General features: G+C 36.2%; 1 protein-coding gene across 8 annotated transcripts in view; it reads right to left on the bottom strand.

The window, feature by feature from the left end:
- The window catches only part of NEO1 (neogenin 1), a 266,637-nt gene that overhangs the window by 127,332 nt on the left and 112,834 nt on the right, over nt 1–26,471 (bottom strand). For all 8 annotated transcript variants that reach the window (XM_053594083.1, XM_053594089.1, XM_053594084.1 and 5 more), the window contains exon 6: nt 1,408–1,562. In XM_053594083.1, the coding sequence (XP_053450058.1) occupies nt 1,408–1,562 (155 nt within the window). The remainder of the gene's footprint in view (nt 1–1,407; nt 1,563–26,471) is intronic.

Here is a 26,471-nt window from a genome sequence, read left to right as displayed (position 1 = left end):
GGGGTCTTGCTCTGTCTCCCAGGTTGGAGGGCAGTAGTGTGATCATAGCCTACTGCAGCCTCCAACTCTGTAATGATCCTGCTGCCTCAGTCTCAGGGACTTCAGGAGCGAGCCACCATGTTTAACTAGTATTTTTTTACTTTTTGTAGACCCTTCTCCCTGTGTTGCCTGGAGTGGTCTTGAACTCCTGGGTTCAAGTGATTCTCCCACACAGACATCCCAAAGTGCTGGGATTACAGGTGTGAGCCACAACGCCCTGCCTGCACTACATTAATTTTTAAAAGAATCTTTCTTTCCGTCACAACAACTGTCCAACACTGGGTCATCCCTATTTTGAAGGGTCGGGGCATCAGTATATGATTTCTAGTTAAGTTTTGTATAGTCAGTTGCATACTTAACCCTTTCGAATCCAATTTTTCTGTCATCCACATACTCCAGCTCTTAACGTTTATGGAAAATTATACACTCACTGTTTGCAAACTTACACTTCTGCTTGGAAAAACATCTGGCATGCAATACTCAGTGACCTTAACAAAAGTATGAATTTGTGGTATTGATTTCCTAAGATTATCTGTAATATCAATATTTCTAACAGATTAGACTATAAATTAAATGAATTTATTATCTGACATAGAATCAGAAAAGGTTAATTGTATTTTTCAAATGGATCATCTTTCCACATTTCAAGAAACAGATTTCTCTCCTTGAATAAAGAACTGTGAAGACAATTAGGGACACACACACAGGTGTGGGTGCTAATTATTACCCAGAAAATGGTGACAGCTGTGTTTAAGAGTGTTTAAGTCAGAGCTTCCCATTAGCTAACATCCCTCATTACATGAAATGGTTTTTAAGGGATGAGAGGAAGAACAACAGGATCTTTGGAGGAAAAGATTATTGCTGGACTCCAGATGTACTTCAGCCACTGATTTGCTAGGTGATCTGATATAAGCAACCAAAATATTTCTGGGCTCAGCTTTCTAATGAAGAGATTACATTCAATATGAATTTTTTTTTTGAGACAGAGTCTTACTATGTTGCCCTTGTGCCCTTAATAGAGTGCCGTGACATCACAGCTCACAGCAACTCCAAACTCTTGGGCTTAAGCGATTCTCTTGCCTCAGCCTCCCAAGTAGCTGGGACTACAGGCGCCCACCACAACGCCTGGCTATTTTTTTGTTGCAGTTGTCATTGTTGTTTAGCTGGCCCTGGCCAGGTACGAAACCGCCACCCTCAGTGGCACCATAACCACTGTGCTACGGGTGCCAAGCCTCAATGTAAATTTTTTTTAATCTTCATTTGCAGCACATAAACTGATGTATACAAGGTAATAGATCCCCTAGTGATTATATTTAAAGACCTCTAAAGGTTTCAGAAATAAATGTCTTCCTTTGAAAAAATACTTACTACAATCTTAAAGTAATCACTTGGGATAACCATATCCCCATTCTTGACCCACTTCACAGTTGGAGTTGGTTTTCCAGTCACTTCACATTCAAATATAATATCCATAGATTCATGAGCATATATATTAACAGGTTGCTTCAGGAATTCAGGTGGGGCTTTAAAATAGAAAGGAAATTAGGTATTAATAAAAATAGGTAGCTATTCATAGTTCAACCAATTGTTTTAAATCATAGAATTCACAGTTTTGTTTTGTTTTTTTGTAGAGACAGAGTCTCACTTTATGGCCCTCGGTAGAGTGCCATGGCATCACACAGCTCACAGCAACCTCCAACTCCTGGGCTTAAGCGATTCTCTTGCCTCAGCCTCCCAAGTAGCTGGGACTACAGGCACCCGCCACAACGCCCAGCTATTTTTGGTTGCAGTTCAGCCGGGGCCGGGTTTGAACCTGCCACCCTTGATATATGGGGCCGGCGCCTTACCAACTGAGGCACAGGCGCCGCCCAGAATTCACAGATTTTTTATTATTTAAAGGCTTTCACATATTTTTGCAAAAGCATAAAACAAATACATATTTTAAAGACATGCTAGGAATATAGTATCTTTAAAAACTGATTCTGGTATCATTTACTGTTATAAAAAGTTCTGAGTTTTCCCAGCTCCTTATTAAGAACTATTTACACTAAGTTGATTATACTAAAGAAATAAAAAGTATAGATATTACAACCTGTCTAAAAAGAAATATTACAGACTATTTCCTTAAAATTTATACCATCTAGGAAGGGCCATAGCTAAAATTCAAAGAGTTGAAAAGACTGAGACAATCTTCTTTTTTAGTCAGCTTGATAAGTAACAAAATATGTATACACGTGTGTGTGTATAAAACAATGTCACGTGAGAGTCCTTCAATAGTTCACTCTCGCTACACACTCCCATTAGCTAACATCCCTCATTACATGAAATGGTTTTTAAGGGATGAGAGGAAGAGCAACAGGATCTTTGGAGGAAAAGATAAGTGTATTTTCCCCTTACCCTAATGTTGTAAATCACTGATTTATAAATAATAGGTTCATAAGATTTTAATTATAAAGGCTGAAGTAGGTATCTAACTTCCTACCTAATGCTGTAATTTCCTATACAGTATCCTTGAGAAAAGATCTTAATGATTTCTATTTGAAAAATTTCAAATGACAGGTACCCCCATGTCACAAAGTAGCAAGCTCCACTGTAGGCTATTTCTACTAAATAAAACAATGACGAGAACAGCAGCTTTATTTGCAGTTGAGCTAAAATCTGCCCTGCCTGCTGCACTGTTGATTGGGATTGTGTTTGTGACAACTTGGCATCTTACTATTAAGTCTTCCTTTCCATGACCACAGGGTTTTATCTCCAATTGCTCAGCTCTTTTATTTCTTTCATCAGTGTTTTACAGATTTCAGTGTATAAATCTTGTTCATACTTTCTTATGTATATCCCTTAGTATTTCGAATACCTTTGGTGGTATTCTAAGTGGTGCTTTAAAATTCTTTTTAATTTCTAATTGTTCGCTAGTATGTAGAGATGAAATTGATTTGCGTAAATTGACTTTTTATCTTGGAGTTATTCTAAACACACCCAGTTTTTTCAGCCTCTGTACAATCTGAGTATTGTCTACATAGACAATCATGTTATCTATGAATAGAGACAGTTTTATTTTTTCTTTCCCTTTTTAAAAAGAAATGTTCTTGCCTATTTTACTGGCTACTGTGGGGAAGTCTTAGAAAGACGTCCAAAAGCTATACAACTTAGGTGAATGAAGAATCAAAGTACAGAGAGCAGATAGAACCCCAGGCAAGTAGGACTCCCTCAAGTAGGAAAAGAATGCTCTACGTGCAATCCTGAGAAGCAACATACATACACGGTGATGGAAGATCTAGAAACCATAAACATGTAAAGTAAGAAATCCATTGTTATCCATTCATTATCATTATTTGATATGAAATAATGATATGAATTATTTGATATTTCATTGATACCAATGAAATCCATTCATTATCATTATTTGTTATGTGAATTATCTATACAGTGCTCGGCCATTTTCTGCTCTCCCAATAATGTTCCCTTTGTCTTATCTACGTATAAGAGTTTTCACATAATGAGTTATCAATTTATGGCCTCCCAGCTCCAAATCCACCCTTCCTTCAATGAGGAATGTGGACCTTTGTAAGCTGTAGCTTTAACAGAGGGCACTGGAGGAACACTGCATGACACAGTGTGGCAAAAAGCCAGTCTTTCAGCTCCAGGTACCCTTCGTACCAAGACGTGTACCCTTCGTCTTGGTCCTGTGGTGCAGCTACTAGGTTTGTGGGAGACGCAGTGATGATCACCTTCCCGAAAGTTTCTCCACTCAATCTTTAGTAAGTTTCTTCGGCTTACTCCAGCAGGTGGCTTCTGAGCACTAGCTCTGACCCACAGCACAGGTCCTGCAGTCCAGCTCTGTCTCAGGTCACTCCAGTGGGCAACTTTCCACTGATCATCCCAGGCCCTCGGCACCCAGCAGGTGCTCTCCAGATACCAGCTCAGGCCTGTGGCATCCCAGCAAGGTACTTTCTCCAACAAGGTCTGAGCAGCAGTCTTCCCTTTGTGGATTCTCTCTCACTTTAGCAGTAGTAGTAGCTGATCCTTACATTTACTATTTATGTATTCTTCCTACTTTATCCCTTTAAACACATTTTAATAGTTAATAATTCATTTAAATTTTCCCTGTCCAAATACCTAGAGTGGTTTCTGGTTCCCGACTGGATCCTGACTAATACAGTAAGCTTTAACACTTTGTCCATAGGCTGCCAATATTTCTTCTCTCAAAAGTTTTCTCCTTGGAAGGATGGGAGTTACCACATATGGCACACCTCTAGGGGGTGGGACACAATTATAAGAGGGACTTTATCTAACAAATGCATTTGGTGTAACCTAATTCTTTGCACCCTCAATGAATCACAAATAATTTTTAAAAAAATTTCTCTTTTGTGACCTACTGTAACAAAGTTTTAAATTTTTATGTGGTAACATTTATAAACTGTCCCCATTTAGATCTGATATTTCATTATTCTTACTCTAAAGGCTCTCCCTGCTTCCATGTGGTATCATTCACTTACATTTTCTTCTAGTTTCTATGAAACAAAATCCAGATTTAGTGAGGTAAGTATCCAGGTTTATGTTTTTTTTAATGGCAAGCTCAGTAGTCCCAATATGAATAACTGATTTGAAAGTTTTAATATTAAAATCTATGTATTCTTGGGGGGTTTATTTCTGGACACTAATTGGTTTCACCCATCTGTCTATTCCTACACCAGAACCACAAAATTATTGTAAGTACACAATATGTTATGGTATCTGGTAGAACAAGTACTCTTCTTTTATTCCTTTCTTTCCTTAAAATTTTTCAAACGTATTTGTTTAGGGCTTTTATCTCCCCAGATAAATTTAGATCCATGTTAAGTTTCTCTGTCCCTTCTCAAAGAAAACCAACAAGAACAACTTGCAGTTTTCTTCTGAACGGCAATAAACTTTAGATGTAGGAAAAATGAACATATTTGCAGTTCCAATCTTTGTATTTAATAACCAAGTTATTTGAGTTTACTTGTGTTAAATGAAATTTATGCCACTGATTTCAACTGAAATCCTGCACTAGGCCTCAACAGATGAAACCACAATGGAGTCACTGGTGCTAAAGTTCCACCCTGAGTTGTTTATCTGATATTCTGAGAAATCAGAAGAGAGAGGTAATAGCTAAATCCACAAAACAGGCCAGTTCAGCCAGCAAGAACATCCCCTCTGCTTTGACCCTGAAAAGTAACCTGCAATAACCTGATGTTAACCAATCTACTTCTTTGTACTATGCTGTTTCCTTGTTCCTGCTCAAGCTACCTTACAAAAACGGACTGTTCCACCATGCCCAGTATAATGCATATCTGTTCTAAGATGAAATACTACCCAATGCATGAATTGCTGATAAAAGCCAATTACATCATTTTTTTTTTTGGCCAGGGCTGGGTTTGAACCCACCACCTCTGGCATATGGGACCAGCGCCCTACCCCTTTGAGCCACAGGCGCTGCCCGCCAATTACGTCATTTAACTAAATGTGTTGAAATTTTGTCTTTTGACTCTTGGATATTCTTCAATAATGACTTACGGTAAAAACAGTTGTAATGAGTAGGAGTCAAGAGACCTGGAGCTGAGTTCCACTAGACATTTTGCTAAACATGGGTTTCAAGTCCATGGGTTGCAGACTGCTTCTTACTAAGGAATAAATTCAACTAGAGTATTCCTAACTACAAGAAGATCTTTAACCAATGATTTTATGGTTTTAGTTTGTGTCTTTAATTTATGATCATTTACAGCTAACATTTATGACATCTTTCCACTTATGACCATTTAGTTCCCACAATGATCCCATTATTTATTATTATTATTATTCCCATTTTATAGACAAGGATACTAATACACACATAGGCTAATTAACTCCTTAACATATAGTTTAGTCAGTGACAGACCTAGATTCTGAACTGAGGCAGTCAATCTGACTATAAAACCTATATTCTTTTCAAAAACTCTTTATTTATAGAAGAAAACAGACTAAATGCCCTATACCTGTTATGTAGCTTCACCAATTACCAACTCATGGTCAATACTGATTCACCTTAATCTATCCCATTCCCCATCTCCAGCCCACACACAGATTACTTTGAAAGCAAAAGTCAGGTTATCATATTATTTCATACATCTCTAACAAAACAAGACAAGAACTCCCATTTCTAAACATAATTGTGATATCATCATGCTGTGTCTATAATAATTTCTTAATATCACCAATTATCTAATCAGTATTCACATTTCACTAATTGACTGATTTTTAAAAATTATTTATTTTATTTGAACTAGGTAAACAAGAAGGATTCGCTGGTTTTAGGTAATTTGTTTCTTAAACTTCTTTTAATTCACAGCTTCCTTCTTTATCTTTTGTTTGCAACTTGTTTAAGAAAACAAATCATTTGTCCCATAAAATTTCGTACAGTCTGTCTTTCGCTGAATGTATTGCCATAGTGGTATTTAACATGTTCTTCTTATAAGTTCACAGTTAAATGTAGATGCTTGATTGGAGTTAGGCTCTTTTTTTTCAAGACTAACTTCACAGGCAGTTTCATGTGCTCCCTTCAAGAAATTTATAATGTTTGATAGTGTCTCTTCTGGTGACCTTAACCGTCTTTGACAATCATCGCTTACTAGGAGCTGCAATTACAATTCTATCATATTATCTTTAATAATATCATTTCTAGGAGTTTCAATTATTATTCTATCATTCCTTCTGTAAACATCCCTTCAATTACTATTATATCCCCTCAACTAATTATTAGGGTAATTCCTCAATTATTTGGTTATCCTAAATATAGGTCTTAGAAAAAGGCAGAATAAATGCTTGATTCTTTCCATTTACTTACATTTTCAAAACAATGAGCTGGCTTTCTAATTATCCTCCCCTGAACATGATCGCTGAGGGCTTTTTGTTTTTAATATATCACAATCAGCTCTTAGTTTAAAATATATTTGGTTTGTTTCACTTCAATGAAGTTGTTACTATTGTTTCTTAAACTATCCCACCTTTGATGAAGTCTGAATCCACTGGAAGCTCCTCAGTCCTTTTTGACACGACCTTACTAGTTTTTAGTTTCTGGTGACTGTTTTTAGGCCCTTTTTGTGAATAAAGCCAGCAATTATGTATTTTCTAAATATAAACTTCATCATCATTTCGTACTGGTAGTTCCAATTAAACTCAAGAGTATAAGTTTAACTGAATCTTAATTTCACATCTATGTCTCCTTTCTCTTATGCCACAAATCTCTGTGCTCAATGACACTAACATAATTACTCATTTGCTTTATCTTATAGTCTCAGAATAATTATTTCTACCAATGATATAGCAGAAAACAACTGAACACTTTTGCAGTTATTCTTGTCCTTTGAATATACCCTATACGGTATATTATAATCCAATTAGTATTTTTTTAATTCACTTAGAATGGCAACTTTAACTTAAATTTCAACGTGCTGTGTGGCTATAGTACCATCTTGATATACCCTTAGAGTCATTTGTTTAATTTTACTTTCTATTTTCAGAAATTATTTTGTAAATTTTATTATTTATTTATTTGAGACATAGTCTTGCTTTGTTTACCCCAGGATAGAGGGCAGCGGTGTCATCACAGCTCACTGCAACCTCAAATTCCTGGGCTCAAGTGATCCTCCTGCCTTAGCCCCATGAGCAGCTGGGACTACACGAGTATACCACCCCAACTGACTAATTTTTTCTATTTTTTATATAGATCAGGTCTTGCTATGTTGCCCAGCATGGTCTTGAGATCTTCCCACCTCAGTCTTCCAAAGTGCCAGCATGAGCTGCTATATCTGACTCATAAATGTTAAATCTATGAAAACAAGGTATATTCAAACAAGTCTAGTTTCTAACCCTCTTTTTCCCATCCTAGTCCCTTCTTTCCTCTAAAAGCAACCATTTTTAAAAAAATTTTTATGGTTTATTCTTCAACTTTAAAAATTGTAACATTCACATAATTTGTCCCACCTCTCTTCTCCAGATTATAAATGAATCTTTTTCTACCTTGAAAGCGAGTGCTTTTAACTATTCTGACACCATGTTTCCAAGGCACTGACGTTCCTGGAGTCTAAAGAGCTGAGGCTCCCACTAAGGTAGGGTTTTAAGTAATTCTGTAAAACACAGCAAAATCCTCTTTTAAATTTTTCAAATAATTCTAGTATGCATTTTTAGTAAACAGACTTTCACAGACTATTAGAAAAAAATAATCACAATGTTCAATTTATCTTTACCTTCTCTTTCGTGAATTATTGCCCTTAAAATGTTCTCTGGATTTTAACTACCCTGTAGATAGGATTCGTGCCAATTAAACGCAATGTAAGAGCAGATGTTTATGGTTGGGAAGCTAAATTGATAACCAGAGAACAAATGAATCAATTACCATAAGAAAATAAATGTTGTAATGGAAGATTATGCATTTGGTTACTAAAGAGATAATTAAGCTTCAAATTCTCTTTGACAGCTTCCTATCCCTTCTAATGCCATCATCATTTCAAGAATAATTTTAATTGCTAAATGTACAAGTATAATTTAATACTAAAACATTACGCTTGCAAAATTCTTTTACTAGAAACATCACTTAATTCCATCACTGTTTCATAATGCTGTAAACTGCCACTTACTTCAAACAGAAAACAAGACAGGGCCAGCACCAATGTTTCAAGGTTACTTTATCATGCTCTGATTTGGAAGATAACCATTTTTGTTTACATTAACTCTGAATTGTTGGAGTTTCTATTTGATTTTAAAGGTTTACATATTGAATTCTTATTAAGCTCCTTGAGTAGAGAAAAAAATTATCTGTTTTATGTTAAATGTACACTTGATGTTCTTAAGCATGTTGAAAATTCTACATAGCAACTAAAAAAAGAGCATTTTAACTCTTACTAGAAATTAAAAAAAAATCATTGGACTGTTCAATATAAGCCTCAGCAGTTTAATATAAAGCAGAATTTTGTTTTTTCAAGTTGTTGACCCAATGGCATACCAACACCAGTCCAGTGGTTACAGGCAATTCTGGTGCAGGCATCGAAGGAGTTCACTTTAAAAACAATAATCAGTTTGGAGATCACATAGGGATCTAAAACTAGACCTGCCATTCGATCCTTCAATTCCTCTACTAGGTATATATCCAGAAGACCAAAAATAACTTTATAACAAAGATATTTGTACCAGAATGTTTACTGCAGCCCAATTCATAATTGCTAAGTCATGGAAGAAGCCCAAGTGCCCATCAACCCATGAATGGATTAATAAATTATGGTATATGTACACCATGGAATATTATGCAGCCTTAAAAAAGATGGAGACTTCACCTCTTTCATGTTTACATAGATGGAGCTGGAACACATTTTTCTTAGCGAAGTATCTCAAGAATGGAAGAAAAAATATCCAATGTACTCAGCCTTACTATGAAACCAATTTATAGCTTTCATATGAAGAAGGGAAAAGAGGAGAGGGAGGGGAAGGGAGGGGAGGGGGAAGGAGGAGTGGAGGGAGAGTAACTGGTGGGACCACACCTACGGTGCCTTTTACAGGGTACATGTTAAATTTACTAAGTGTAGAGTATAAATGTCTTAACACAATAACTAAGAAAATGTGGTGAAGGCTATGTTAACCAGTTTGATGAAAATATTTCAAATTGTATGTAAAACCAGCACATTGTACCCTATGATTGCATTAATGTACACAGCTATAATTAAAAAAAAACACAATAATCAAATTGACTCATAATTTGGGTTACTTTTTATTATCATCATGTCCTGGAAATTCTTGGCAATATCAGTGATAAAATACTCCTTCCAACCAAAGCAGACTACTCCTACCCCCTTGTCAGTTGACCTGTCGATGTTTCATGAAATCGGGTTCTAAAAATATGGAAGAGGCCAGGTGCAGTGGCTCATACCTATAATCCTAGCACTCTGGGAGGCTGAGGTGGGTAGATTGTTTGATCTCATGAGTTTGAGACCGGCCTGAGAAAAGTGAGACTGCGTCTCTTAAATTAAAAAGAAAGAAAGAAAGAAAAACAAAAAGCTGGGCATTGTGGTGGGTGCCTGTAATCTGAGCTATCACTTGAGCTCAAGAGTTTGAGGTTTCTGTGAGCTATGACACCATGGCACTCTACTGAGGGTGATAAAGTGAGACTCTGTCTCAAAAAAATAAAAATATGGAACAGGATAAAATGAGATAGAAAACAGTGCATCTCACCCAGTATGGACATGTACTGTCTTGGAAAGTGTTTGCTTCAGAGACAGATACACAGTCGTGTATAAAATGCATATCTTACTCTGTATAGGAGTTACAGATGTTTAAAAGCCACTGGGAGGGAATAAGGATCCTCATGAAGCCGTATACTACTATCTAAAAAGTGCTAGACTAGAAATCAGTAGTTCTGGGCTTTTCATTTGGGCTCTACCTTCAAGTCTGTTTTGTGATCTTGAGGAAATCACTCTTCCTTAAAAAGATATATGTCAACATATTTTGTTAATACAAAAGATTTTAAAGAATTTGCCAGGTATATCAATGTAATATGTGACCCAGTATCCATTCCAGGGGCATCTAACCTTTTTTTTCCCTCTGCCACATTTTGGAAGAATAATGTGTCTTGGGCCACACATTAAAACAAACACTAACAAAAGCTGATTGGCAAAATAAAGTCTGTGAGTACTTTATGTGATATGTGATACCACGGATAAGCAAAAAAAGTTCTCACAAAATCAGCATGCAGCCCTATAGGCTGGATACCCCTCCATTATACCTTGGGAAAAAAATTAAAATTACTTGATGCTATTTCTACTATCATTAAATTTCTCAAAAGTCGAAATGGTTCCTAATGTCACTACCCTAAAACTGTTCCAATGTTAAAAATGCAGCAGCAACTCTTTCAGCATCCCTAGAAAAGGAATTAAGGGACTTTCAGAAGCATTATCAATTGATAAATTAGTAATAATACCTCTATGCAGGGCTTTCTTTTCTAGAAAACTAAATTTTGTTCAGTATCAGATGTAAATCAGGTATTGTAACATGCACTTTACTTATTAAATTTCTTTAAAGCCTTAAAAAATACATATTTACATGAAAAGTATAATTCTGTTATATAATCATTGGAAATCAATCATTAAGGGCCCACTAAAAAGGGCTGATAATAGTGACTCTGGCCAGTACAACAGATGGCTTATATATTATTATTTTCTCACCTTAATATATTTTTAAGTGTAAACTTGACTGGGCCATGGAATACCCAGATATCCAGTTAATCATTATTTCTGTATGCCTATGAAGTGTTTCCAGAAGAGATTAGCATTTGGATTGGTGAACCGAGTAAAGCAGATGGCCCTCACTAATGTGAGTGGGCCTCATCCAGTCAAATGAGAAATAAAGAGGTGGAAGAATGTTGTGATCATCCTCTGCCTGACTCTTTCACCTGGGACATTAATCTTTTCCTGTCCTCAGCACTCCTGTTCTCCAGCCTTCAGGCTCAGACTAGACTATATATCAACATCTCTCTGGCTCTTATGCCTTTGAGCCATACCACTAGCTTTCCTAGGTCTCCAGCTATAGCAAATAATGGGATTTCTCAGCCTTCATAACTGAGTGAGCCAATACCTTATAATAAATCCCTTCTCTCTCTCTCTCTCTCTCTCTCTCCCTCTCTCTCGCCCCTCTATTGATACACACACACACACATCTCCATACAAACATAAATCCACAAAAATGTATATGTCCTATTAGTTTTGTTTCTTGAAGAACTCTAATATACTATACGAATTCTATTATTTACTATAGATACAGGTTATGAAATAGCAGTTTATGTAGGTAAAAATATTTGGAATCCATTTATAAATTGTAGACATTTCACAGCACATTTGATGTTATTCCTCGGCTTCCTCAAAAGAATATCAAATAAGCCAGAAGCAGTGGCTCACAGCTATAATCCTAACACTCTGGGAGGTGAGGGTGGGTGGATTACTTGAGTTCAGGAGTTAGAGACCAGTCTAAGCAAAACCAAGACCCCTGCCTCTACCAAAAATAGAAAAACCAGCTGGGCACTGTGGTGGGCGCTTGCAGTTCCAGCTGTGTGGAAGGCTGAGGCAAGGGGATCACCTGAGTCCAAGGTTTGAGGCTGCTATGAGCTATGATGCCATAGCACTCTTCCCAGGATTCAGAGTGAGACTCTGTCCCAAAAGAAAAAAGCATCAAGTGGCTACATCGGGAAAATTTCAAATCCTTAACTCATAAAAGTGGAAGTGGTAGAGAGCTATTCAATTATTTCTAAAAACACATAAAACAAGGCTTGAATTGTAACAGTATTTTAATTTTTCTGTGGTCCATTACTTCCAAGTATCAACAAATAGGCAATTTTCTAACATGATACTGTAAGAATTCTCTTTAATGTGCTTCCCACATGTGTCATCAGCACAGGAAATCAACACTGTTTAGAAAGTACCTCACAAAGGAAGATACTAGAATGACCAATAAACAGATGATGAAGTACTCACATCACTAATCATCGGGCAAATGCAAATTAAAATGGTACAGAGATAACACTTATATACCCACCAGGATGACTAAAATTAGAGACAGACAACACCAAATGCCGACCAGAATGTGGAGCAACTAGAACTCTGTACACTTTGGTAGAAATATAGATTAATACACCACCTTGGGAAAAGATTTGGCATATGCTTCCGAGGAACACTACTTAACAACAAAAAGTAACAGGTTACTAACATATGCAACAATAGGAATGAATCTCAAATACATTAGATTTTGAAAGAAGCCTTACACAAACATAGATGACACAATTAATAAAGCTTCAGAAGAGGCAAAACTAATTTACAGTGGGGAAAAACCAGAAGAGTAGATGCCGGGGGGTGAGGGAGGTAGTAAGATGATTTACTGAGAAGGAGATGTGGAAACTCTCTTCAATGATGATAATATTCTGCATTTTTATATTAGTTTTAGTTGTATAGTAATGCACATTTTCTGGACACTAACAGCAGACCTAAGATTTGTGCATATTACCATATATAAATTTTACCTCAAAAGAAAGAAAAAGAACTTCAGAACAAGATATTAAACTCTAGTTAATGATACGAATGCTGAAGTATTTGAGTACCTGTGCAACTTACTCTGAAATATATCCAAGAATTTAGATAGACTGATGGATAGAATGATAGATATGATATAGCAATTACTATAAAATGTCAATTAAAGAAAGATAAAAGGTGGTGAGTGTCTGCTATAGAACTCCTACAAATTTTTCAATCTTTTTTTAAAATTTATTATTAAATCACAGCTGTGTACATTAATGCGATCATGGGGCTCCATACACTGGTTTTATAGACCATTTGTCATATTTTCATCACACTGGTTAACATAGCCTTCCTGGCATTTTCTTAGCTATTGTGTTAAGACATTTATATTCTACATTTAGTAAATTTCACATGTACCCTTATAAGATGCACCAGAGTGTAATCCCACCAATCACCCTCCCTCCGCCCAATCCTCTCCCCTCCCCTTCCCCATATTCTTAGGTTATGATTGGGTTATAGCTTTCATATGAAAGCCATAATAAATTAGTTTCATAGTAGGGCTGAGTATACTGGATACTTTTTCTTCCATTCAAATTTTTATCACAAAAAATTTCTAATACATAGTAATATTGAAAACAACTAGAAACGTGTTTTTTCTTAGGAAAAAAATATTTTTTTTACCACCTCTGCATTCTTATTACTAGGATTTAAGATTTTAAAAAGAAGAAAATACTACCATTTTGAAAAATCATTTTTTAAAAAAGAGTACTACAATGTAGGAGGAACAGAAATGGATAGCGAAGATCAAGGTCTTGCCAAATGATTAGGGTTTGAAAATGGTACAGAACAATCAGCTGACCCATTTCTCAGGATTTCAAAGTTCACAAGTCAAATTCTATCTGTGTAATTTCTACTTTAAAACTACAGAATAATTTAGGCTCATGGTCATTAATGAATTAAGTCTTTCACAAGTTACCAGAGGCTGGGAAAGGTGTGCATGTGGCTGGGAGAGGAAGGTCGGTTAATGAGTACAAACACGTCAGTTATCCTCAGAATTTAGATTGCCATTTGATTCATTTAGCTTTCAGATAAATTAAGGATAATTGTGCTGCACTGAGATAAAATATTCCCACTGGGACCTGATGGGATAAAATCCCATCCCTGTGGGTGAACTGAGTTTACACGAAAGTGCTATCATAGACACTGGTAGGGGTGGGAGTGGGTAACAGGAAAGAAACCTAAAATCAAGAAGAAATCTGTTCTAGACATTTTTTTTGCCAGATTTCCTGTCCACTGACCACTTTGGAGCTTCTCGGTTTAATTTTTACTAAGAAAAAGGTTTTTTTCCTAATTCATAAAACCACACTTTTATTGCTCCTCCTAATTCTATCATGTCTCCAATGAAGAGGAGGGTAACTAAAATTAAAGATGATAATGGGACGTTTAAGAGATTAAGTATATTTAATATGAGAAACTTACTGACAATATGACAAAAATAACTAAACTTCTTCCTGGAATGACCCTCTTGACCAAAGTCTGTGGACTTGGTAATACCCCTTAAAGTAAAAGAAATGGAGTTCATGAAAAGTAGGACAGCAAATAGTATACAGAAAATAATCCCTCACACAGATTCAAGAAAAGATAGCTAAAATCAATGATTAAGAGACCCAGAGTGGGCTAATTAAGGTAAACTTGAAATTCTGAGGTCAAGACAGATAACCTAAGAAGCTGAGTCATGTCCAGACAGTCAAACCTTTCCACTTATTTCTGGGCTGGAAAGGGCATGACTCTGCCCTCACAGTACATTCTTACACTTTCTAAATGAAGGAATGATGAATATTTACTAACATTTTGTCCAATTTGCTGTCCTGGACAAGCAGGAGCCCAGACTGCATAGAATTAAGTGAGAGCCTAAGAAGCCAGACAGGGTATGAGGAATCAGTTGAGACTGGCTTGGCTCACAGACCACAAAATGTGGAGCCAAAGGTCATCTGATGGTCGGTGGCATGGGACAAAAACAAACAGAAAGCCATCTGAGGTGTTAATCGGAATCATCCAAGGAGGAGGCAGAAGCTAGATAAGAAGACAAACAAGAAATCAAAGAAAGTAGAAGTAAGGGGAGAAGACTGAGATAGAAAGGAAAGAGACTTCACTGAAGGCCTACAATATACCAGGTACTGTGTTAAGGATACTCCTCACAACAGCACCACAAAGAAGGCCGCTTTATCCCCCTCGTACGATTAAGAAAAATGAGGTTTAAGTAAATTGATTTACCAAGATCACACAGCCTGATATTGGGAAACAGGGATATGTCTCCAAAAAGTATCTCTTTTCATCATACTATATTCCTTCCATAGGGTACAATGCTGATCTCTTAGTGATTTTACAGAAATCACAATTTCCTTTCTGCACCATGATATCTGTTTATCTGTCCCAAAGTTTCCTCATGAGGGTCATTTTAGTAACACACACTCACTATAGAGTTCTGTTGCATTTTGTCTAATGCACAAACAAACAACAGGCATGCAAATGGCTCTTTTATTCTGCAACATTTGAGGGGTCAGAAATCATGCATCTGTAGTCCCTATAAATCTGGGTTCTCATAGTACATCATATTTCATTTTTTTTACATGGATATTCCTGGTCTTTTTAGAATACCTGGAAGTTTTCTTCTGAAGGTGGCTAGTTACCATGGAAATGAGGCTATTATGATTCAGAATAAATTTATATAACTATTAGGAAATTATTTCAATCTTGTAAAATGTGGAATTTTTCTGAAAGCTAACATGATCCCTGATACGATAAAACCACAATTCAATGCAATTTGATTCAGACCCCCAAACAGGATTATAAAACAGCTGCAAAGAATTTTCTAATTTACAGTAATGCCTTAAAAATGTAAAGTTTAAAGGTAAAATTTTTTAATATTCTGGATATAGATAACTTATTACACAAATGTATTATATCTTATAATGTCGATGGAGGGGAATATGTTCTTATCTCCTCAGCTATTGTCAAATTTGTAGTATTAGGCACTATAGTAGGTGGTAAGTACCTAAAGCAGAGGTTTTCAACCTGTGGGTTGTGACCCCTTTGGGGGTCGAATGACCCTTTCACAGGGGTCACCTAAGACCATCCTGCATATCAGATATTTACATTATATTCATAACAGTAGCAAAATTACAGTTATGATGTAATAACGAAAATAATTTTATGGTTACGGGTCACTACAACATGAGGAACTGTATTAAAGAGTCGCGGCATTAGTAAGGTTGAGAACCACTGAGCTAAGGTTAATAAAACCAAATCTTGTCCTCTTGTTCCTAGAGGAACTCAGTCAAGTAGAAACTGGAAAATGAAAATATGACAAGTAAAACAAGAAAGAAAGATCCAAGGTACATGTGCACAATTAAAGAGCGCCTAATGGGAGGAGGTGGGGAGAGCATGGGTAAGAGGGATGGGAGTAAACAGGAGTCAGTCTCAAGGGTTTCTGAGCAAAGCGAGGCAAGGAGGGAGGAGGAGCGTTCTTGGGAGAAGGGACAACACAAGCAAAGAACTGCATGGCGTTTACAAGGAGCTGGCTGTTGCCCTTGAAATTAAATTACCCCAAGAGGCATTAACAATCATGGACTCACCAGACTCGGTCCCCAGTCCTCTCTCTGCTTAGAGTTTAGAAGAAAAAAAACCCCTCAGGATAAGGGAACATCAGGTATTTTGAAAATTAAAGTGAGGTCTCAAAACGAAGATATATGAGGCTTCCTGCTAATTGGTTTGGGGTGTGTGTGTGTGTGTTTTTGTTGTTTGTTTTTTTTTAAAGAAAGTCAAAGAGGGCGGCGCCTGTGGCTCAAAGGAGTAGGGCGCCAGCCCCATATGCCGGAGGTGGTGGGTTCAAACCCAGCCCCGGCCAAAAACTGCAAAAAAAAGAAAGTCAAAGAATCTGACAAAAATCACAACTCTTACATGTTGCTTTGGGATCTTACTTTTCTTCATTTAATATACCCACAGTCATTTATCTTGTCATTTAATAGTCTTCTAAAACATGATTTTTGTTGGATGCAGAGTATTTTGATATATAGATAGACCATAATTTAACCAATTGCTTATTGTTGGCCAGTTTAAGTGGTTTATGATTTTCTCCATTAAATATATATCATTGCAGTGAACATTTTCATACATAAATCTTTGCACACACTCCTGATTATTTCATTGAAACAAATTATTAGAAGTAGAATTACTGGTCAAAGATGTGTGAGTCTTAAGGCTTTTGATATGATTACCAAACTGCCGTTCAAAAAGTTCTCATCAATTTGCACAACTACCAGCAGTGTATGAGAATCCCCATTTTTAGAGTAATTTTGCCAAGAGTAAATTATTATTCTTAATTTCTACTAGTAAGCAAAATAATAATAATTAATTAATTAATTAAAAGGCCACTTTAATCTGTATTTCTCATACCATCAGTGAGACTGAACTCTTTATAGGTTAACTGGCCATTTTCATCTCATTTCTGTAAACTATTTTCTGTTTTTCCCTTTTTTCAACTGAGGTATTCTTCTTGTTCTTGCTAACTGTAAGTACCATTTATAGATATTTTTCCAAGTCTGAAAGAAATTTGATCATGTTTGCCACTCTGGAGAATGGATTTGAGAAGAGAACTAGAGAAATCAGTTAGCATACTACTGCAATAATCTAGGAAAGAAATTAACTAGACTTTAATCAGAAAAGTAAAAGCAAGGAGAAAGAGAACCTAACGAACTGAATGTGGGAAGAAATAAAAAATACGAAAATGATCAAGAATGATTCCCAGGCTCCTAGCACAGGTGGATAGTGATACCAATGAGATACAAAAAAAACAAAGGAAAAACAGATTTTGAGGGGAAAATGTTAAGTTTAATGTTGGATGTGTGAATTTTGAAGTAGCTGTAGGACATCCAGTTGGAAAAGTCCGAAGTTCAGCAAGAAGTCTGCTCTGGGAACTTGGGAGTTACTGTTATGCAAATTATACCTGAAACCAAGAACATGATGAGTGTGAAGAGTAGTGGGCTGAAGACAGAACTCTGTGGAATACTAATACTTTAATGGGCTAGTGGAAGAAAAGACTCCTATGGGGGGAAAAAAACAAAAGGGATGAACAGAAAACTTAAAGCTGACCAGAAAAAGTTAAAAAAAAAAGAAGAAGAAAATTTGGAAACAGGTTAATACAGGATTATGAGCAATAACTGCTGGGACTAAAGATGGAAGGGGAGTCAATGCACACGGTCTGGAATCATGACAGTAAATAGAGGCAAGAGATTTTAAATAGTGATGGTGCCATATGGAGGAAAGCTCATCTTTATGGGTTTCAGTATTAAAAAAAATTTTATGTTGGCTTATGGAAGACCTCAATGGGAATTATTATAATAATAAAAATGATCAAGCACTGTTTGTAAACGTAATATGCATAGGAAGGTGACAATTATGACCTTAATTATGTAAGTAAAAGTAATGGTTCATCTGCTTTCAGAAGATGATTTTTTTTTTAAATCCCAGTTTCATTAATATTAGAAGTCTATGAAAAACAAAGTTCAAAGGAAAATATAACAATAACCATAAACATTGAATAACTCCAGTTGTCACATATAACAATATCAATAAAGTTTTATTCATTCATTCAATAATTATTTATTAATCCTTTTGGCAGATGGAATAGCCATTTACAATGGTTAAGACTAGTCCCCTGTTGATAAGGATCCCAGCCTAGTACTATTGGGAAAAGACATAAACAATCAGTGAGAAATACTAACATTAACAAGACAGCTATTCTAAAATACCAGTTATGCCTGAGCATAAGGGAACAGTTAAGAAAAGCTTCACAGAGGGGTCAGGTAAATAAATCTTGAAGGTCTGTCCAGACATTATAGCTGGCAGTAAGTGAACACTGCTGTCAAAGTACATGGTATGTTCAGTTTGTAAAGATAACTCATCTCTGTCCCAGGTGTAGGTAGAAAGTGCCAGAATTTATTCTATATAACACTCTACTTAACTGATAAAAGAAACAAAGACACAGGCAAATTAAATAACTTGGCCAAGTTCATACAGCTAAGTGAATCCAGGCACACTAGGTCAAGACTGCGCTCAATCACATTTCTGTGGCCCCTTCCCAGGTAACACTGAGGAGGAGCCTGTGAAGGATCCGGGTGTGTTTTACACACACGCAGACTCCATAAGCTGTTTCCAAGAGAACTGAGAGTTCTAATAAAGGACAGCAGAATGTTGTGACTGATCATGAGGAAAAGGGAAGTGAAATAATGGAGAAGACTGACAGAAAGGGGACATTAATGTCTCCATGTGACAGTCATTAGGCTGTGGCTTCAAAAAAGACAGCAAAGTTCAAAACTTTAGAGGTAGATTAGTCACAGGTACTGACAATGTCGGGGTGGGGGGCAGTTTAGAATTTATCAATTTGTTCCACAAAAATACAAATGGAAAAATTTCTTTTGGGGGGGGGAAATGTTGTATCACAGACTTTTAGGACTGTTTTTAGAGAAAAGGAAAAAAAAAATCCTGTTTGAAAAAAATAAAAAACCTCATGACCCATTTTAGTGTTATCAACAATCTGAGATGACAGGAAATACATGATGGCCTAATTCACGTCACAGCTTGTGTAGAAATCCCAGCAGTTAATGATGAGACAATAAATGTGAAATATTTAACAGGTGACGAATGAACTTCTAACCTTTTCTGCATTAACATTTGCTATGGCATTTCCTAAAGCCATAACTTCTTAAAAAATAACAGAAGTCGGACAGGTATAACCATATTTATATATATGTACATAAATCTCCAACTATTTCTCAGAAACTATTTTCCCCATCCAAAAAAACCAAAATACTTTCAATTACGGGACAAAACTCAAAATAAAATTTTTCAAATATGACTTCTTGTCTGTAAACAATAAAAAAGATAAGATCTCATGTGGTCCACATGAACAGTACAGCTTGAACTGTCATTACCACCAAGATTAAGAACTCAAGCAAATCAATAGGAAGAGATCAAACAACTCCATTAGAGACATGAACAGAAACTTTTCTCATGAGGACAACTGGCCAGCCAACACAGGAAAACATGCTCATCATCCCTAATCATCAGAGAAATGCAAATGCAAACCACTCTGAGATATCACCTAATCCCAGCGAGAATAGCCCACATCACAGGGTCCCAAAGCTTTAGCTGCTGACGTGGGTGCAGAGAAAATGGAACACTCATGTAAACCAGTGCAGCCTCTGTGGAAAGATGTATGGAGATTCCTCAAGAATTAAAATAGAGCTAACATTTGATCCTGCAATCCCATTACTAGGTATCTACTTCAAAGAAAAAAAGACAGTTTACCATAAGGACATTTGCTCTCAACCCAGGTGCTCTTCAACACGTGAACGGATTAATAAACTGTGGTATATGTACACCATGGAATCAATACTATTCAGCCATAAAAAAAGATGGAGTTTCATATCTTTTATAACAACCTAGATGGATCTGGAGAACATTCCCCTAAGTATCACAAGAATGGAAAAACAATCATCACGTGAACTCAGTACATAATTAGAACCAATACATTAACAATCATATCCTCAATGTGAGTGAAAAACTGAATTAAATTCAAGTAATCCAACTGTACACTGCGTGGGTGTATTTCATACTTCCTGGGTGAAAAGCACAACTACAACCCAGACTTCAGCCTTAAGAAAAGCAAACCTTGTAACCTAATCACATGTACCCCCATATTAATCAGAAACTTAAAATAAAATAAAAAGCCCTTGGGAGTTAAAAAAAAGTTGGTTCCCTGGTAACATCTGACCATGAGCAAGGCCCAACCAAGACAGTATTAAAACAGGACTTGAGACCATAACTAAGCCTTTTTTTTGTTGTGACAAGGAGCCCCATTTGTTAAAGGTATCTTGCTCTGTAAATCTATCTTCCTTTTCCTCAACATACTTTGTTTCATGCTTACAAAAAGAAAAGAAAGAAACAGAATATTAACACATTAGAAGTCCAGTCACTATTCTGCCCTTCTCCAGAAGTAATCACTACCCTTTAGTATATATTCTTTTGTATCTGGCTTCTTTCTTTCAAGGGTGTTTGTGAGATTTACTCATGTTGTTGAAAATAGTACTGGCTGTCAATTTTCATTGCTGATGATATGCTGTTGTATGACTGGAACACTACTTACTCATTATACGTTTGAATTTTCGATGGACACTTGAATTTTTCCCACTTTTGATTTATTGTGAATACAGCTAATAAGAACATTATTGTGCATGGTTTTTGTACATACATTTACAAATTTCTGATAAGTATATTCTAAGAAATACAACTGCTGTATGATAGGATATTAAAATTTTTAATAGATTTAATGTGTATTTTATAGTGGTGGAGTCTGGGCATTTGGTGTATCCATCACGTGCATATTATATTGGATGGTGCATTATTATATTCCATGGGTAATTTTTCATCCCTCACCTCCTCTCACCCTCCAATATCATCATACCTCTATGTGCCCTTTTACAGCCATCATTCAGCTCCCCATAGGGTATTTTGGGATGGTATAGTTTTAATAGATTGTGCCAAACAGTATTCTAAAGTAATTGTATCAATGTACACTCCTGTCAGCAACACATTACAGTCCCCAGTCATCATCTTAACCAACACCTGGTATTGCTGGTTTTTTCAATTTTAGCCATTCTGGTGAAGAATAGTGGTATCACACTGTGGTTTTTATTTGCATTTCTCTAACCACTTTTTCAAATATTCAGTAGCCCCCTGGAGATCTGCGAGGTAGCTGTCCAGATCTTTTGGCTACTTTCTACTGTTTATCTGTTCACCTTATTGATCTGCAGGTGTTTTTATAGAATCTACATCAGGGTTGATAAATCTTTTCTCTAAAGAACCAGATAGCAAATATTTTAGATTTTGTGAGCCATATGGTCTCTATCATGACTACTGAACTCCAGCACTGTGGCATGAAAGCAGCCCTGTCAATACGTAAATGAATGAATGTGAGGCTATGAGTATGCTAATGAAACTGTGTTTATGGACAGTGACATTTGAATCTCCTAAAATTCTCATGTACCATAAAATATTATTCTGATATTTTTCAACCATTTAAAAATGTATAAACTACAAGTATAACCTCCATAGTTAACCACCTCCCTATAAGGACCACCTCCTTAAGTTGACCTAATTTTTCACACACCGGACATGCACCATAGTATGTATCAGTACAGCAGGCCTAGTTCCTTATGTTTGTTAATAGTCCCTTGGGTGGTCAACTTGCAGAGGTTCTGCTGTATTTTTAGCTTACAAGCTAAACAAAAACAATTAGCCAGGAGGATCTGGCCTAAAAGCTATTAGTAAACCCTGATCTAGATAAAGACCTTTGTCAGATTATATAAACTGTGTAAGTCTTAGCAGCAGTTTATCAAAGTTGTTACTCTTTACAAAGAACAAGCTTTTGGCTTTGCTGACACTCGTTGTTTTGTATGTTTGGTTTTTATTTCATTAATTTTTGCTCTTGTCATTATTTCCTTTCTTCTATTTTGGTTTAAATTTGCTATTCATCTCTTAGTTTTTTGAGCTAAATATGTGTAGATGTTAATGTTCATATCAGTGTTAATGTCAGATATTAAATGTTAATCTAAGTAATACTTAAATCGCTGATTTCTGACCCTTTCTTTTTTCTTAATATATAAGGGCTGTCCAGAAAGTACCCAACTATCTAAAACAAAAAAGAGACATGTGGCTGGACACTTTCTGTACAGCCCTTGTATGTACTTAGGCTGTAAATGTCCCTCTAATGATAGGTTGTATCTATATTAGCGCACATTATATTCTAATGTTCATTATCATTTTTCCAACTCATGGATTAATTTCCAGACACTAAGAAAACTTCAAGTTGCCTTTGTTTCTCCCCAAGTTACTTTTTTGGCAATTCAGTCCACCCCTCCTTCTATAGTGGTCAAATGTGCAGAATTTCAACGTTTTGAAATTTAATACATGTTCTATGGCCCGTATATGGTATATTTCAATAACTGTTTCATAGGCATTTATTAAAAATGGAATTTATTCAGTATGATATATAAATGTCAATTAGGTCAAGTTTACTAATCACGTTCGGTTATTTATTATAAATGTAGTTTTACTTTGTTTACATCTATCTGTTCTGGTATGCATGTTATCAATCATTGAACAGTGTTAGAAATCTATCTGTATGATTATGTCTACTTATCGTAGCTGTGTCCGGTTTTACTTTTCATATTTTGAGATTATATTATGAGGTACATACATATTTGGAATGCTTTAATTTTCCTGGTAAATTAAAAAAAGACCTTTTTAATTTAAAAATATATTTGTTTTAAACTGAAAAATTAAAACTTATTTGCAATTTTTAATTTTATATTTATGGTATACAACATGTTTTGATACATGAATATACTGCTGAGTGGCTACATGGAGTTAATTAACATATCCATTACCTCACACACGTATCTTTTTGTGGAGAAAACACAAAATCTATTCTGTTCGCAGTTTTCAAGTACACAATACATTGTTATTTACTAGAGTCACAATGTTATACAAGAGAGCTCCTGAACTCACTCTTCATAACTAAAACATTTTATCCTTTGACCAACATCTACACAATCCCTCCACCCTCTCCTCCATTGCTAGCCCATGGTAAACATTCTGCTCTCTGCTTCCTTGAGTTTGACTTTTTATTTATTTTATTTCAAATTAATATGAGGTACAATTTTTAGGTTACATTGTTATCACTTCCAAGGTAAAGGTCAAGTTGCAGAAGAGCCCTTCACCCAGGGGGTGTGCTGAACACCCTCGCGTTGTGCACATTAGGTGAAATCCTGCCGATTGCCCTCCCTCTTCCCTCCTTCCCTCTCCCCTCCCCTTGCTAGACTATATTTGTGTTTTATTGTTCATGTGGGCATGTAATTGTTTATATATTAGCTTCATGTTAGTATTAGTATTGAGTACACTGGATATTTTTTTTCCATTCCTAAGATACTATACTAAGAAGAATGTGTTTTAACTCCATCCAGATAAACATAAAAGATGTCAAGTCTCCATCTTTTCTCTTTTTTTATTAAATCATAACTGTATACATTAATGCATTTATGGGGTACAATGTGCTGATTTTATATACAATTTGGAATGCTTACATCAAACTGATTAACACAGCCTTCACCCCACTTACTTAATTATTGTGTTAAGACATTTATACTCTACACTTAACAGATTTGGTATGTATCCTTACAATATGCACCATAAGTGTGGTCCCACCAATTACCTCCCTCCATCTAACCCCCTTCTCCCCTCCCCTTCCTCTTTCCTCCTTCATCCTGAGCTACAGTTGTGTTTTATCTTTCATATGAAAGTGTGGGTGATTATAGTCTCCATCTTTTCTTATGGCTGAATAGTATTCCATGGTATACATTATGCCACAGTTTATTAATCCATTCATGGGTTGACAGGCAGTGTTTGGGTTGCTGGGCAGTTTGGGTTGCTTTCATGACTTGGCAATTATGAACTGGGCTGCAAAAAATATTCTCGTTCAAATGTCTTTGTGGTAAAATGATTTTTGTTCTTCTGGGTAGATACCTAGTAATGATATCATAGGATCAAATGGAAGGTCAACTTTTAGTTCTTTGAGAATGCTCTATACTTCTTTCCATAAAGTCTGTATCGGTTTGCAATCCAACCAACAGTGTAGAAGTGTTCCCTTCTCTCTACATCCACACCAGCAGATTCGGGACTTTGTGATATGGGCTAATCTTACTGGGGTTAGGTGATATCTCAGAGTGGTTTTGATTTATATTTCTCTGAAGGTTAAAGATGATGAGCACTTTTTGTGTGTGTTTGTTGGCCACACGTTGGTCATCTTCAGAGAAGTTTCTGTTCAGGTCTCTTGCCCACTTATAAATGGGGTTGTTTGCTCTTTTCTTGTTGATTAATGAATTCTCTGTAGATTCTAGTTATTAGGCCTTTGTCAGATTCATAACATGCAAAAATCTTCTCCCATTCTGAAGGCTATCTGTTTGCTTTGGTTGTGACACCCTTAGCTGTACAGGGTTTTAGCTTAATCATGTCCCATTTATGTAGTTTGGGAGTTGCTACAATTGCTGGAATGGGGAGGGGCGGTGTGGGGAGGAGGGGTGTCTTCAGTGACATGCAAGACAATATTTGTCTTCCTGTACTTGCCTTATTTCACTTAGCATAATGTCCTCCAGGTTCATCCATGTTGTCAGAAATGACACAATTTCCTTCTTTTTAAAGGCTGGAGTATTCCATTGTGCTACCACTTTTTCTTTATCTGTTGACCCACTAATGAACACTTAGGTTCACTGCACGTATCAGCTATTATGAATGATGCTGCAATGAACAAGGAAAATGTAGATATCTCCGGGACATACTGATCTCATTTCCTTTGAATGCACACTCCAAAAAGGAACTGCTGAGTCACATGCTAGTTTTATTTTTAATTTTCTGAAGTAACTGTACTGTTTCTGAAGTAATGGCTGCACCAATTTACATTCCCACCAACAGTGTACAAGGGTTCCTTTTACTTCACATCCTCCCCAATGTTTGTTATCTTGCCCTTTTGTTAAGTCATCCTAATGAGTGTGAAGTGATAACTCATTGTGGTTTCAACTTGCATTTCTGGGATGAGTAGTAATGTTGAGCATTTTTTCATTTACTGGTTGGTTGTTTGTACATCTTTTTCAAAGAAATGTCTTTTTAGGCTCTTTGCCCATTTCTTAATGAGGTCATTTGTTTTCTTGCTATTGAGTTGTTTCCTACATGTTTTGGTTATTAACCTTTTATCAGAAGTATGGTTTGCAAATATTTTCTACCATTCCATAAGTTGTCTTTTCACTCCGTTGACTGTTTCCTGTGCTCTATAGATGCTTTTCAGTTTGTTGCAATCTGAGTTGCCTATTTTTGCTTTTGTTACCTGTGCTTTTGGGGTCATATCCAAAAAACCATGCCAAGACCAAGTCAAGAAGCCTTTTTTCTATGTTTTCTTTCAGCAATTTTACATTTTTAGGCCTTATGTTAATGTCTTCAATCTGCTTTGAGTTTATTTTTGTACATAGTTGAGATAAGGGGTCCAATTCCATCCTTTCAAATGTGACTATCCGTTTTTCACAGCACCATTATTGAGGTGACTATCCTTTCCCCATTTTATATTCTTGCCACCAACATAACAAGGAGGAATCTGCATGCCTTTTACAACCCTCAGAAGTCAAAAAACATCACTTCTTCCCTACTCTATTGATTCAGATAGCTCCAAGCTAACCCAGATTCAAGGGCGAGGGACATAATTACCATCACTTTTTA

This window comes from Nycticebus coucang, chromosome 6 (assembly GCF_027406575.1).
Source record: "Nycticebus coucang isolate mNycCou1 chromosome 6, mNycCou1.pri, whole genome shotgun sequence".
Taxonomy (NCBI): Eukaryota; Metazoa; Chordata; class Mammalia; order Primates; family Lorisidae; genus Nycticebus; species Nycticebus coucang.
The sequence above is the reverse complement of the archived record's forward strand: the minus strand, read 5'-3'. Positions and strand labels throughout refer to the sequence as shown.